General features: G+C 40.9%; 1 protein-coding gene across 1 annotated transcript; it reads left to right on the forward strand.

Annotated features, from left to right (window-relative positions):
* Positions 1 to 261: 261 nt before the first annotated feature.
* plvapa (plasmalemma vesicle associated protein a) lies at positions 262 to 5,738 on the forward strand. Its single transcript, XM_038718318.1, has 6 exons — positions 262 to 913; positions 1,465 to 1,534; positions 1,621 to 2,327; positions 3,171 to 4,146; positions 4,374 to 4,431; positions 5,187 to 5,738. The coding sequence occupies exons 1-6, from the start codon at positions 518 to 520 to the stop codon at positions 5,218 to 5,220; spliced, it is 2,241 nt and encodes a 746-aa protein (XP_038574246.1). The 5' UTR covers positions 262 to 517; the 3' UTR covers positions 5,221 to 5,738.
* Positions 5,739 to 16,367: the final 10,629 nt, after the last annotated feature.

The raw sequence follows: 16,367 nt of genomic DNA on the forward strand, positions 1-16,367 counted from the left end.
TTAAAAAACATTGTGCGGTATTTACTCACACTAAACACTGTAGCAACACGTCCACATACAGCTATTGGACAGCACTTTGTGTACGAACATTTATATGAGTCACAAGTACACAGAAGTGCTAATAAACAGTATAAACTACAGCTTTCACTAACTGTTAATAACCAATAGCTTACGGAGGGAGGGGACTAAGGCCAACCAACCTTCCTATGATGGGAAGTGTGTGGACAAAGGAGTTTATAAATTCCTGCCCATGCTTACACCTCACGCACAATTCGATCAGTTCTCATGCTATCAACGCTGCAGAGAGGAAATGCCTAGACCTCGTCTGTAGTGCTTTGGGCTTTGTTAGAGTAGGCGCACAACAACTGGACTGTGAAACTGAGTGCTGAGGAGGAACTTGACCGGCTTCTGATTTAGAGATGAGCCTTGTTTGAACTTGGCCGCTCATAGTAACCCTAAAGTCTTGGACTGAACTATATACTACTTCTCTCTGAATCTCCTTTGGCCATCAGTACCCATGTACAGCAGTGGCTACTCCGAGGTCTCCAAGTACAGTTCGGAGGCTCGAAAGAAGATGCAGCACCGCTCAAAGGGAAAGAGCTGCGGCTACTACATGCGGATTGTCTTCTTCTTCTCTTCGCTCATTCAGTTTCTTATCATAGTTAGCCTGGTGCTCTTTCTGATCTATGGTAAGAAGCAGGACTCAGCGTGCACGTCGCGCATCCAGGACCTGGAAGAGAGCTTCAGCCGGCTCTCCATAGAGAATGTCGCCCTGAAGCAGCAGAGGAAGAACTTGACCAACTTACTTAACGTCACCCTGACTGAAAAGGCGCGAAATGACTGGGACCTTGCCGTGACGCGCAACTACTTAAACATCTCATTGATTATTATTAAAGAAAGGGAAGGGAGGCTGGTAAGAAACTAAGCTAAGCCATTTGATTATATCTAACATACCGTACAAGTCCCTGTCTTTAGTGTTTTCATGGGCAATTTAACTTATTAGGAATAAACTCCGTAACCTTACAACAGCTAGAGAAATTAAGGATTGGATATGTTTGTGCCAGTATGGTTCACTAACTGTTGGTAGTGTGAGCACAGATAAAAGCAAAATACCCATCAGTACATCTGCAATGCATTAGTCAAGCTGAGCTTCAGCAGAAAAAAAAGGTGTGCTCTAAAGAGCTTTAATTGCATCATACTGGTTTCAAATACTGAGATATATATATATATATATTCACACCACTGATTATTGTCTTAGTTTTTGGAACAAGAGGCAACACAACAGATTTATTGTTATTTTAATTATTATACATTAAAGCACCACTTCTGAATATTTGTATGACAGATAATAACCTTGGCTAAGTTAAATTCTACATGATCAATGTTTTTCCCTGTTTTTTTCTATACTTCTTAATTGGTCTAAACAAGTCACTAAAACAACAATGGCCTTTCTCTCACTAACAGCAACAGTGCTATAGCGAATTGACGATGTCCAAGAACACAGCACGTTTTTATGGCCCATGCCAAACACAAAGTAAGTATGACATTTCTTCAGCGCAAACTCAGAAATAATCTACTAAATAAATAACACATTTTCTCTTTTGATTTTACAACCTTTAGCTGGCTGTAACTGTGGGCTGCTGGCTGAACAGCTGAAAGCCAGGCTTGAGTTGGTGGAGTCCAACTTCACGCAAACAAGGCAGAGAATGAGGATGGAAATGGACCAGATTGCCAAAGACAGGGACAACATTAACTTGGAGGCCATCAGTCTTAGGAGGGACAAATCCACACATGAAAAGGAAGTGGAGTTCTACAGACAGAAATGCAAAGATGACTTTGCTAAGTCCTTGAGTGGTGTCTCTAATGTCACTAAGGCTTTCCTACAGAAGGTTGATTCTCTCTTCCCTGTACACATCGCCTTCCAGCTCACCTGTGCGAAACAAAGGGAACACCTGGAGCAAATCCGCACCAATTGTACCAGCCTGTCCAGAGAAGTGGAGGACAAGTTCCAGCAGTACCTGAATAGTGTGGGAGAGCAGGTGTCAGGCATCCAGGGCGAGAACAGCCGCTTGAAGGCAGAGAATTGGCGACTGTCTGAGGACTACCGCTGGTGCAGCCAGAACCGCACGGGCCTGATCCAGCAGAACAAACAGAACTTGGACAAGCTTCAGTGGAAACATGATGAGGACAAGGAAAGACTCCTCATGGACAAGATGAGGCTAAATGGAGAGATAGAAGTCCTGGGCAACAATGTCAAATATAAAAGTAAAGAGGTCGAGCACCTTACAGAGAAACTCAAGCATCTCAACATGTCCTGCATGTCTAGGGTAAGAAAACAAGTGCACTGACTGAGTACATGAACATGTTATAATCTCTGCAGGGGTGTAAGCAGCAGTATGGCCTCTTGGGGCCACAAGCTGTACATTTCTGTACCATTAACAATATTGTAAAACCTTCGGAACAATATTAATTGTTGTTTTAAGAGAAGCAGTTTGCCCGTGAAAGCAGGAGAAAAGAGTATCTCATTTGACACAGCATCAGCAGATACTACAGTCAAGATATACTGATTCTGTAGTATAGTATAATGTAATGTGAGTCTATTCAAGTTATCACATTGCATAGCTGTTGACTTTTACCAAACCCCTGTAATATGTAATGCTCTGTATACTTTTGTGCAGCAATAAGGTCATTTTTTGACGTACAAATTCTAGCTGTGTTGTCAAAAATATTCTCATCTAGATAAATTTGCTTATAGAAGTAGAAATACTGAAATACTGACAAAGCCCTTATCTCAGTGCTTTGAGATCTTAAGGCCTTACATAAGATGTATGAAATTAAAGCAGCCTGATAAAGTACAGAGGAGGTGGTGGGAGAGGGTCTGCCAGCAAAGTACCAAAGGGCAGAAGGGTGAGAACTGGGCAAATATTTCCATCAGTTATGTTAAGTGTCTCCTGTTGTGTACAGGCAAATTTATAAACGAGACATAAAGCTTTATGATGTTATTCAAATTGAGAAATCAGGGGTTTTGTGTCTTAAAACAGAAAACGTAATTCAATACAATCATGTTTTGTGTGTTAATTTCAAAATAGTCTGATTGCATTGTATAGTGTTAATGATAAGTTTTTAGAATAATTTCCCCCCATATTAACATTGCTCTTATTTGATTTCAGACAGGGTTTGCTGGATTTCCAGGGGGCTCGAACTCTCTGGCAGGCACACACAGTCAACCTGGGTTTAGCGGAGCATTCAATAAGCCAATATCAACTGGGGCGGGCTCTTCAAGCTCATCCTTCTTGTCGCCTGGGTCAGGTAGCTCCACTGGGTTAGGATTCAGTAAGCCAGTATCCACTGGGGCGGGCTCTTCAAGCTCATCCTTCTTGTCGCCTGGGTCAGGTAGCTCCACTGGGTTAGGATTCAATAAGCCAGTATCCACTGGGGCGGGCTCTTCAAGCTCATCCTTCTTGTCGCCTGGGTCAGGTAGCTCCACTGGGTTAGGATTCAATAAGCCAGTATCCACTGGGGCGGGCTCTTCAAGCTCATCCTTCTTGTCGCCTGGGTCAGGTAGCTCCACTGGGTTAGGATTCAATAAGCCAGTATCCACTGGGGCGGGCTCTTCAAGCTCATCCTTCTTGTCGCCTGGGTCAGGTAGTGCCACTGGGTTAGGATTCAATAAGCCAGAATCAACTGGGGCGGGCTCTTCAAGCTCATCCTTCTTGTCACCTGGTTCAGGTAGCTCCACTGGGTTAGGATTCAATAAGCCAGTATCAACTGGTGCGGGCTCTTCAAGCACATCCCTATTGTCCACTGGGTCAGGTAGCTCCACAGGGTCAGGACTCAATAAGCCAGCTTTCTCAAGCTTTGGTTCAGCAGGGTCAAATCCAAGTCTTAGCTCAAGTGGAATAGGCTCAAATAAACCAGCAGTGAGTGGGAGAGGCCCATCAACCAGTGGGTCATCCTCTGGGTCAACTGGATCGACGAGCAAGAGTGGGCAAAACCTCTCCCCATTTTCTTGGTTTGGGAACATTAACTCAGGACAAAGTAAGACAGGAAGCGGAACAGGGAGAGGAACATCAAGTGGGAATAGTAATGGTGGAACTGGATCGTCATTTGGTGCTGGAAGGACGAGTGGACCAGGAGGTGGCACAAGTAAGAATTAATAAATGCAGTATTTGCAGTTTTTTATCTGTTTACCCATTCTGGGACTTTTCATCAACTTGGAATGAATGATTCTGATATTTATAGCCTTTTGAGCACCTCAGAAAAAGTGCCAACAATGAGCAGTTCTTTAGTATTGTGAAGCATTAGAGCAGCTTGATTGATTACTTCATGACATGATAATGACAAATCAATTTTTCCTTATGTTTAACCAACAGTCAACATTGCTCATTACCTTCAGGATGTGCAGCGCCTCATCAATCCTCCTGGCCCACAGTGAGTAATAAGTCTCTTTAGCTTTAGTTTGAAAGTGAGTGTGAAAGTGTTTTTGTTGCAGTCTGAACAGTGTGTGCACAGATGTAATATTCCATATTTTTGTTATTGTTAGCAAATCCACACAAAAACACATTAGTCTGTCTCAATACTTTGATTTCCCTGTCTGTAGCAATCAGCCCCATATCCGCTGGTTCCTTATGGAAATGTAAATATTTAAAAACACACTCAAGGTCATAAATATATAGTATCCTTTTTTTTAAATGCTAATGATTTTCTAAAAGACATTGGGTAACATTTGCTACAAACTACAGTGCCAAACAGAAGTAAATATAGAGCATTTGTTGGGGACTATTTTCAGGCGCGTATTAATACACATTTGGTGCTCTTGTAAGTTTTCACAGCAGCAGCATGGTGTATACAGGACTGGCTCAAAATAAACTAATGTGCCCATGTTCATTGTAATGATGGATGCATGTCCGTGCAACAGTGTGGCTCTTTGATGTTTTTTTTTATCGTTTTTGCTCAAAAATAGAGCCGACATGGCACAAAGGAATGAACTAAAACAGACTTTGCCTGATCAATTCGTTGTTGGGATTTGTTGTCAATATGACAAATATAGAATATCATCAAAAGTAACTATTAACAAAAAGCTGTGATGTTTTTAAGTTTGATGCACTCACTCATCAGTATCACATCAATAAATAATGTAAGGTTTCTCTCCCGCTCTTTCTTTCTTTCTGTCTTTCTTTTCCCAGGGAGAACCAAGATCTCTCCAGAATGTTGGGTTAGACCATCTTGACTTGAAAATTATTAGAGATTTATCTTCCACTGTATCTATTACACAAAGCTAAATACAAGCTTTTCATAGTGAGTTCACATATAGTATTTCAAAAAAAATGTACCCTATATTATACTGTTTTTATACTTAAATATTCATTTAAAGAATTTAATTTGAATAACTATTGCACTTTTGAATATACAATGTGAAGTTTGTGTGTTAATGTGTTCATGTTAATGAACAGTGGATAAGATACATGCCTTTGGTGTGAGAGACCCGGGTTCAATTCCCCCTGTCCATTCACCAATGTTTCCACTTAAGACCACGCAAGACACTTAATCCCTAGTTGCTCCAGAGGCATGCAACCTCTGACATATATAGCAGTTGTCGCTTTGGATAAAATGCGTCAGCTAAATGAATAAATGTAATGATTTGTATCTACACAGCACGCAACCTAGCATGAATAAGCAAATGTAGTATTTTTTTTACATTGTAAATACAGAAAAATAAAGGCTTTGTTTAAATGTAAGCAACTGTCCCTGTCTCTTCTTTGTAAACAAATCTGTTCATGTTAAGGTGTTACCCAATGCAGACCCAAAAATAACTTTTTGTCCGTGTGCGTCACCTATTGTGTGGTTAATGGTCTACAAATGACTCCCTAACCCCTCCTGTGATGTTTCATGCAATATTTACTGGCAATGCGATTTATGCCTCCAGCATGTTTATGTTTACCTGCCAACCTCTCAGCAGGCCGGCGGAGCCAGATGGGAGGAACCTTTGGAAACACTCTTGTAGGCCTACATGCTGTTGTTTAAAACAATGTGCCATCACTTAACCGTAGAGGACACGGATATCCATAGCCTAAATAAAATCCAAATATATCTCTTATAAAGAACACGAGGGGGGAAATACAGAGCTTAACTTGGTATCTGATAAGTGTTCTGACCTTTCCCAAAATAAGCTTAAACACAACAAAAGCAGTCAGATTGCTTGGTTTACGAAACAAAGACAGAAATTAATATAAATACATATATAAACAGGGTTGTTAGCATGTAGAACTAAATATCCCATGTTTGAACATTTGTAAGATACAAGTGACACTTTCTTTATATCTTTGTAATAGACTTTTAAATTATTGAAATGGATCATAGAATTATTTTGTTGCAAATTTACTTTCATTTGGACCAGTACAACATTACAATGGAGCCAGAATGGAGCAGGAGCTGTCATGAGAACAGACAAACATCCTGTTCGTTGCACTAGTAAAAGGATGGGAATGTTCTGTTAATTCAAGAACCACAAGTGTATTGTGTTGGTGCCAATTAATAAATACAGTACTTAGACTTGAGCGAAGGGAGGGCTCTTTCCCGTCTAAAGGATTTCCTTTGTTTAACACAAGTGTTTTTCCACATTTGGGATGTGCAGCTTACTGCAGGAGTAGCTGTGGGGATATTAAAGGTCAGCTGGTTGGATGCTGTTGTGAGTCGCTTTTTTAGACTGACAGAGATACAGGACGTGTTAAATCTACTCCACTGGAAAATCATCATGTTGATGCTGGTCTGTGTAAACACATTTCCTGTCATCTCTGTGCATTTTCCTGTCGACTCATATCATTTTATTGCATGTCCCTGTAGTAGAAGACAAAACAAATCACAGAATAGGTTCAGCAAAACAAAAGACATCAATGAAAATATATGGAATTACGTCAATAATACTAACCTGCTTGGGTGTCATTTTGTCGTATGTGAAAAACTTTGGATAAAAAAGTCAAACCAACCAACACTGGACACTATCTGATCAATCTTTACATTAAGTTTATGTATAATGCCTATCCATACATGTCGTTATTTTTCAAGTAGGTCATAATTTAGGCCAAATGCGGAAGTGGGATCAGGATCATCCAGTACATGGTCATTTGGGGTTCAGTACTGTGGACAACACAGAGACCGCTGACAAAGAGTTGAGGCCATTGTGTCGCTGCCTCCCCGGCCACCTCCCACCCACTCCTGATGCAGGAAAGGGACAGGGTGCTTATGATTACGACCTCCTTCCTCACCTGGAGCTGCAGGACTGTGACCTCCTTTGTCTGTGGCTGCTAATGTTCCCTCTTTACTGTGACTTCTAATTGCATTTCCTATCTGCCTGGCCTCTCTCTGTCCCATTGCTGCCCAGGCTGGTAAAGACATCAGGGGGCAAAAAATTTTTTCTCTTATGGAGATACTACAGTGTTGAGGGGGAGTTAGGTAAACACTGGAAACAGCTGGGAGAGAAGATGTACCGCAGTACTTATGTCCTTTTGTGTTGAAGTCCTTGGGTGCAACCCTGACTTTCACCTTGACCTTGAGTTCTGTAAAGGAAAATATGGGTAAGTTTAATTGCTTAAAGGGGATGTTTGACTTTATGTAAACTGTGTTCGAGCAGCTAGACCGAATGTATTATGGACAATCCTGCAGTCCTAAATACTGCAGATGCACATTTTCTAATGCTTACTTGTGTGGAAGCCTGTGGAACTATATTAAAATGATTATGTAAACATGAAAATTGAAAAATCTTGAAAATATAATTCAACAATAGCGTTAGTTTTCCAAATAAAAATGAAAATGCAATAATCTAATTTGCATTTTCTTTTTCACATACCTGTATGGGTGGTCTATGACCTTATTGAAATGAAAATGGAAAAGCTGTCATTTAATTTTCAAAGTCGTACCTCACTGTACAGTGGACAAAATTCAAATGTTAATTGAAATTTGAAAATTAAAATGTAATATAAACAATGTAACCTGGTTTTCCATTTATTCACAGATTTTTGTGAAAACTGAATTTCATATATTTAGTTTGTCAAATCCACAAATGAGTTAGGAATTAGGTTGGAAAAACGACAGAAGCCCACTTGAAGTGTTTGTGGGGGCTGGGCCTTGCCGATGTAGTGTACAAAAACACAACTTTACACTGATTTTGGTAAAACATGATCATATTTTATGAAAAACATATATAGAGAGCCTAAGCCCTCCCCTTCAAGTGGACCACCATGGGACCTTACTTTGGAAAATATAGTATTGCATGGCTACGTGTGTAGCCTACGGCGCAGGTACGCACATAGACCCTACGCAGGAGTATAAATGGGCCGCATTATACGTGTGCGTAGGTCTGTCCATAATTCAGCAATTACTCCCCTAAACGCTAGTCGGCAGTAGCGCTACAGCGTCCACTGTGTTGACTTTTGCCGGCCGAGCAGGCTAACTTCCGGTTTAGCGCTCCGCTAACGTAAATGTGGGTAAAATTGTTTCCGTGCGGCTGGTACAGCCTTTTCAAATGTTATCGACCCAATGGATCACATTCTGATAGCGAAACGAGTCATTTCGCTCGGGTCGCGACGGTCAAATATATTGATTCACTGTGTTACAGCCGCCGTTTTGGCCGATAGTAAATGTTACTTCAAGCACGGGGTACTTATCGGCTGGGAGGCATCGCGAGGCCGTTTTTTATATAAATATGAAGTAGTGCCAAACCACGCTAACACTGGAACCAGATGTGCGCGGAATCTAGATGCTGAGAAGCTCGAGTGAAGATAAATCAACGTTGTAATCCCAAAAACTAATTTACAGTTTTCCTCGATTGTTTACACACATTTTCTGAAAGAATGCCTTATTTTCAGAACTCTACACACAAATCAAAAAACACACACACACAGGGCAAAACCCCTCAATTCTCCTGCAAAATGAAACTTTACATTCAAAACAATGTTATTTCTTCTCAAAATGGTATTTTGTTTTCAAATGACACAAATCATGAATATACATTCATAAGAACCAGTTGAACACTGATGTGCTCAATGTAAAACACTACTAAAAACAATGTACATCCCATTCTCAACCAACACAAATTTGCACATACACTACATACAAAAAAGAATTTACTGTACACAGTTAAATTAAAAAAAAAAAAAAAAAAAAAAACCACCACACTTGAAAACAAACTATGCTGCATCCTCTCTTCTGTTGCGGTCTGGCCACAGCACCTCATCCACGTCACAAGCAATGTTTTCCCTGGCCAAGCAGCGGGGGAAATATCGCCTAGCATGGCGATTCCAGCCATGAAAAGCATCAGCTGCTATATCTCCACATGCATCTTCCATAGCTTGGAGAAGAGGTATACACGTTTGTGGATTTCGGTCATACACTTTCCATCTCAAGGCAGAAAAAAAAATTCCTCAATAGGATTGAGGAATGGAGAATATGGAGGGAGGTAGACAACTAAAAAGCGTGGGTGGGCAGTGAACCAGTTACGAACCAGAGCAGCCCTGTGGAAACTTTTGTTGTCCCAAATGACAACGTACTTGTGCTGCTCTGGACCATCTACCTCAGGGGTATTCAATTAGATTTCAAAGAGATCCAGTTAGAGAAAATTTCCCGAAGCAAAGGTCCGGAACATCAAAACGACTAACTTGCGTTATCATTCAGTACTATAACCTATAGTTGTATCAACACATGTTTTTAGTCAACAACGGACTGTCAAATCAAATAATATTTCAGTCAGTTTTCACATCAAACTGGAAGGATAATAAATAATAACTATTCAAATAATAAATTCTAAATTTAAGTAAACTAAAGTGCCTAATTTTTAGAAAAAAATAAATAAAAAGTGTAGCTTGAAGTGATGAAGTGTAGTCTTAACCAATTTTATAATAAACACTCAACACATCATAACAAATGAACAGCTGTAATGCCTCCTCTTCTCTTTCTTTTCCTCTTACAGAGCTACCACTTTCCTACTTTCTGTTGTTCAGTGAGAAACGTGAGCTCCATCTAGCATATTGGAGATCTATGAGATATTCTGGTTTTGAACTGCCCGTGGGAGGAATGTACATGTAAAAATCTGTACATTCTTCATTAAAAGTCATGTGAAATCTCTTTTATCTTTCGTCTCCTCAATTCGCGTGTGTTTCCAAAACGTCTCTGGTGAATCTCGCGGACTCAACTCGCAAGCATCGGTATGCACAGATTTGATTGGCTGAGCAGCGTCACATGAGACGATTGGAGCACATGCGATTGGTCTGTGCGTTTCCTGGTCCTCTAAACCAGTACAGTAAATGCTAGAAAAGCTGCGCGGGTTAAAATAGAAACGCTCCGTCACGAGGTAGTAAGTCTCAATAATAAATGGGCTGTAGGTCGGCGGTCCGGAGAGGACGGTCCGCCTATTAGTGACCTCTGATCTACCTGATCTGGTGTAATGAGTGTTGTGTAGGGTGTCCAGGAATGTGATCAGATGGGCGGTGTTGTAGGGGCCAAGGGTAGCATGGTGATGGATGACGCCGTGGTGGGTAATCGCTGCACACATTGTGATGTTCCCTCCGCGCTGGCCAGGGACTTCAACAATGGCACGCTGGCTGATGACATTCCTTCCCCTCTTTCGTCTTTTTTGTGTGTTCAACCTCATCAATGAAGATGAACTGGTGCTCCACTGCAGCCACCTCTAGCTCAAGGCCTCTCTGAAACACACATGACAATATCAGAAATAGACATGGAGTGGTCACTATTGTGAAGCACAATCATTATGATTACAATATTGAAATATGTATCATTTACTGTATACAGTGTTGAGTGTATGCATCAATTGTGGGACTCACTTGCACATAGTTATATCGCAATTCTTTGACTCTTTCTGAATTGCGTTCAAATGGCACCCTGTAGACCTGCTTCATCCTGAGATGAAGCAGGTCTGCACAAGACACGGTCCAGTGTTGATAAGCTTACCCTATCAATATTTTGAAATATGTAATTGTTTTCTATTATTTCTTTGTATTTGCTGTAATGTTATGGCGTTGTTTTCTAGGACCATGTTTATGATTTTAGTTTCCTGTTCAGGAGACATAAGACGTTCCCGACCACCTTGTGTTGGTAATCTTTCAGTTCTGCCAAACAAATAGTAAAATACTGTAAATACAAAGTAGGTATACATTTCCTAAATACTTGAAACATACTTTACAGTCCTACAGAACAGTCCACAGGCAATACTGTACTACTGTACTCATTGAGTACATGATCGGATTGGCTCTGGCTCTGTTTCCAATGTTGGCATCCATTGCTCCATTGAAGAGCTCACCTGTTGCCCTTTTATGCTAAAGCTCTGATTGCTAATTGGAAAACTGTGTGATGGGTGTTTGCCCTTGTGATGAGTCAGTGTGCATATTTGAAGGGCAGTGTGTTCCTTGTGAAAACAAGATATTTTCTGCATAAAACTTGTGACAAAAGCAGAGAATTGTGTGTAGTGTTTTGAAAAAAGTGTGTTTTAGAACTGCAATTTGAGTGTAAAGCAGGAATTGTGCTTGTAGTTTAGCAGAATTGGTTCAGGGGGTTGGTGAATGAGTTACATGTTGTGGTCATTGTGTCTCAAGTACCAGAATTTGTGTGTAAACAATTGAGAAAAACTGTAATAAAAGCAGTTTACTCCTCTCTCCTCTCTCGAGCAAACGGCGTAGTTGTCAGAGCAGAATCCAGTCTGACCACAGGTGTTTATTTGCCCAAAAGCTGGAGAGCTGCTCCCTGCTCCTCTAACCCACGTTCAGCAGCTCTCAGCTGGCGTGCAGATTTTCAATCACCCGCTCAGCCTGGCCCTCTCCACACAACGCTCTGAAGCTGTCAGTGACGTACAGACAATCTCAACATTGTTAGGCTATCGCGACTCAGCCTCATGCGAATTTCTCGCCCCCTTGGCGTTGCTTCGCGCCGCCCGAAAGGAAATCGTGGCTCTACGCATCTTTGCATTGGCTATGTATGTAAACTCACCACCCCGAACACTCGCTTTTGGTCTGAAAGCACCATTAGGCTCTCTATTCTGGATTTCCTTCTGATGTCCTCCAGCTGCTCTGCCTCAAGTCAGTGATTTACGGACTTTCCTGATGGATACCTTTACGTGTTGCCAAAGTACTAACCACTAACTGCTGCTAACTCTAGCTGCTTTAAGGTAGTTTGCTCAGTTAGCCATTCAGCTAGTGGCCCTATAACAGAATCTGCCCGGACTTTGAGCTCGGAGAACCGTGTTTACACCGCTAGCACAAGAGCTTTGGATCGCAGGGAGTTTTCATTTTGACTTTAATATTGCTTGCAACTTACATTATCATTTTTACTTTATATTTATTTTGCTTATGCAGTAGTGACGATTCTCTCTGACCAGTGAGCAGTCTGTCGTGTTTTCACGTTACATTTTAGTATCCCTCAGCTCGCTTGAAACCTCGACGGAGGTGAGGTGATACGATAAAAAGTACCTGGAAGCAGGTACAACATTTCTACAATGGAAAACCAAACAAAGGCGAGTCGAGCCAAAGGGCCTCTGCTCAGACTAGCTTGGTTTGAGGTCGTGCCTGACCCCGCTAGCCGCTTGGCAAGCTTTATGACGCGTTTTCATTGTGACGTCACAGTGAAGGGCTGGACTACAAACTAGTTTTTTCAGGCAGTTCAGAGCAGAGCTTTCTGTGGGAGATGGGAACTCCCTTTGGGCTGGACTTTGGGCTTTTTCCCTTTGCAAACTTGTTACATGCACAAAAAAAGAGATATAACCTCCTCTCCTTTATTGAGTTCAAGGATAATGCCAGATGTTTATTGGTCAGGTACACTGAACTTTAGAAGAGTGCAGTCTTCTCACTCAGCCTTGTTATTCACAAAACACACACACCCAACCAGCCAAACAGTGTTGCTAGCAGGCCCTGTCAGAGGCTCAGGTGAAGGCCATGATTCTGAATTAATATTGCACATCCAACAGAAGTGCAAACAGGGCTTTTGTGGGTTTTAACATAATGTTACTCGGACCTGCACTTAGTACTGATAATGTACTTTCTTTTTTTTCATTTAAAGAAATATCTTTATTTGTAAAGTGAACAATGACTGGAATAGTCATAAATACAACTAATCTGAAGGCAGTGTAGGTCATTATGTGACACAGCCTATATATTTACATACAGTCTATATACAGTCTTATTTCTATAGAAGTGGTATAGGGTAGAATACACTAATATGTGTGGAGGTGGGGGTGAAGTAGGTGGGTCCATTAGACCCACAAGAGGAAGATACACATGTATTTGTTTTATTTGCTTGAAATTATCACTAAACCTGAGTTAATTTGAACTTTACTGGAATCCGTGTCTCATTTAAAAGAATATGGTACTATTTACATTGAAAGGACAGTAGTTCACATAGGTTGAGTGTGAGAGTGAGGGCTCATAGGCCTCTGGCCCGGTCTAAAGGGGTTTCTCCCTCACTATACATGGAATAAAACATGTTAAAATAAAATATTGTTATCCGTTGGTCTCTGTGTACCTTATGTATGTACCAAAGGACAAAAAGAGTCTACAGCCATGCCAACAGAATTCAGAAGAACCCCCAGCTCAGCAACATTTTTCCATCACATACTGAAAGCCTCAGGCCCCATCCACACTACTCCGTTATTGTTTACAAAGGAGAATTAAAACGAATACGATCTCCATTCTCACCAGCGTTTCGGTTGCGTTTTGGAGTTGATCTCCGTCTACATTACAACGACTGAAAACGCACAGCTAGGACCCGTTCAGGTGCACTGGGCATGCGCGTGCCAGTGTAAACATGAAGCACATGGTCTGTTCCGTAGTTACATAAGATTTGGCGAAAGAATAAATAAAAAAATTTAATTCAATAAAGAGCTGGGACTGTTACTGAATGTAACAGGAGTGTGGCTTCAGAAAACAGACTGGGAGTTGCTGCAAAGTAAACGGCGACATGCACAGTACAAGTGTAGGCAGATGAGTGTTATTTGCATGGTACAGAATATTTTAATAAAATGTGATATCAAAAACCCGGTCAGCAGCATTGTGTATCTGCTTTGCAAGCCCCAGTCAGAGAGCCGAGCGTGAGCGGCTGCATCAGCGTTTCTAAAGTCCTCCGTTTTGGCCCGTCTTCACGAAAACGCCCTCCGGAGTTTTGAAACGCAAAACGGGGTCGGCAGCGTTTCCAAACTTCTCCGTTTTAGGTCTTTGTTTTCATCGTTGTAGTCTGGACGGGAGGTGCAAACTTAGCAAAAGGTCTCCGTTTTAATTCGAAAACGCAGTAGCGTGGATGGGGCCTCAGTGCTGCTACACCACAAGCAGGGATATAGAGAAAATGACTGATCCTCAAGTCTGCTAAGAAAGAGTAACAGAGCTAAAGCCACCTCAGTTATTTGGTTTCAATCCCTCACACCCATTTAGTAACATGAGTCATTGTACAAGTGTGTGACAACTGCTAAAATTATTAGGTGAAGTTATAAATATTTCATAAATATTTCTTGCTGACAATGAATAAATAATATAATTTTCGTGAGACCTAAAGTTATTCTGCTTCCTGGTAGTTAAAATATTGTTTGGAGGTTATCAGCTCTCTCTTGATGTTGAACCCTAACCCTAACCCTAAAACAGAAAGTGAAATCAAGAGAGAGTAGGCTACCCAAGGTCATTTCTAAAGAGACGATTTCTTAAATGCATAGGGGTCCATTGAGAAGGTCATCTGACTCCAGTTTTAGGTATAAACTAATAAACAACAGGTTTTGACAGAGGCAGGGCTACCCAAAGGCCTACAATTTTTTCAGGGAGGTCCGGTGATTTGACCTACATGTCAATTTTGAGAACTCTCTTTTAGACACTCAAGGAACTTTAACTTTCTTTTTGTCTCTGCAATCTGAACGAGTGCAGGATCATATTTTTCTACATCAAAGGTCACATGCTTTGTTTCTGTTGTCCTTACGGTTTTGCACAATTGCTAAGACACATTTTTTGAAATCCATTTTGTCGAAACTTTAAACACAAAACCAAATCTTTAAACTACATTCACAAAACCCCTGACTCTTCCGGCAAAATCAAACAATCGCCTCAAGACCATGTGATCTGTGCTCAAAATCAAACAATGCTTTCAAAACATAAACACAGCCAGTCAAACACTACAGAGCGTTCTTTAGACACTAGCCTACTTTAAAAAATTTAGAACAGTGTCCAGGGCATGTAGTTACAGAAAATGTTTTTTTGCATATAGGAAACACATTTTCCTATTTAAAAACATATAATCACAACTTAATACAATAAATATATAGTATACTGTAAGTACTGCAAGTAATACAGTATTGAATATCTGTATATTCAGCACTTGCATAAAAATACAATACTGTAAGCCCAAAGAACAAAAAAACAAAACAAAATCACATTACACTCAAAAATATTGTGCAGCCGCAAAATCAAAGTCAATGAGAGGATCATTCCACCTCAGCATCCTTTCTTTGTGTTGGGTCCGGCCAAAGGACTTCATCCACATCACATGCAACCGTGTCCCTTGCCAAGCACAGGAGGAAAACTCTAGGGTGTGCTGGATGCAGCCTTACTGTAACAACAATCCACACCTATCACCACAGGCCAATTTCATTGCCTGTAAGAGATATCCGCTAGTAAATGGGTTTCTGTCATAGACCTTCTACCACCAGGCAGAGAAAAAATCCTTTATTGGATTGAAGTAAGGGCTCTATGGTTGAAGGTAATCATTTATGAATCACTGGTTGCTGGTTGATGTTGAACCACTTGCTTAGCGGGACACCACAGTGAAAACTGACATTGTCCCATAGACAGGATATGCTGCCGGCTGATAATCCTGCTGCTCACGCTCGAACACAAATCGTCAGTGTTATATGGCCCCAAGGTTGAATGACAGTAGAGAACCTGTCCCTTACTTATAGCTTGGTCAAAGGGTGACATTGCCTCTACGCTGGCCAGGGACTTGACCGCATATTAGTTTGATCACATCATTAGAAACAAGTGTACAGAATTATGAGTTGTGTATAAAAGATGACAGCTGTGTTGTAGTTGTGTTTAACTTTTGCCTCATGTATTTACCATTTTGCAACACAAGTGCATCACAGTGCAAAATGTGTTTTAGTGAGTGAGAATGTATTTAGTTTTGCAAAAAGAGTGGATGAGATTTGCAAAAAGTGTCTTAATTACCTGAATTTGTTTAAGGTTTTGCCAAAAGAGTGACTGATTCGACAAATGGAATTATGCCTCTGAGCATTGGGTTCAGACAATGGGGTTTAGTGTTTTAGCAATTGTGAAAAACTGTAATATAAAATATGTGAAATACCCATCAGAATATTTTTGCATTTGTTTTTCTCAATA

Source organism: Micropterus salmoides, unplaced genomic scaffold (genome assembly GCF_014851395.1).
Source record: "Micropterus salmoides isolate LMB-PRFRI ecotype aquatic unplaced genomic scaffold, ASM1485139v1 Ms_hic_scaffold_14, whole genome shotgun sequence".
NCBI lineage: Eukaryota > Metazoa > Chordata > Actinopteri > Centrarchiformes > Centrarchidae > Micropterus > Micropterus salmoides.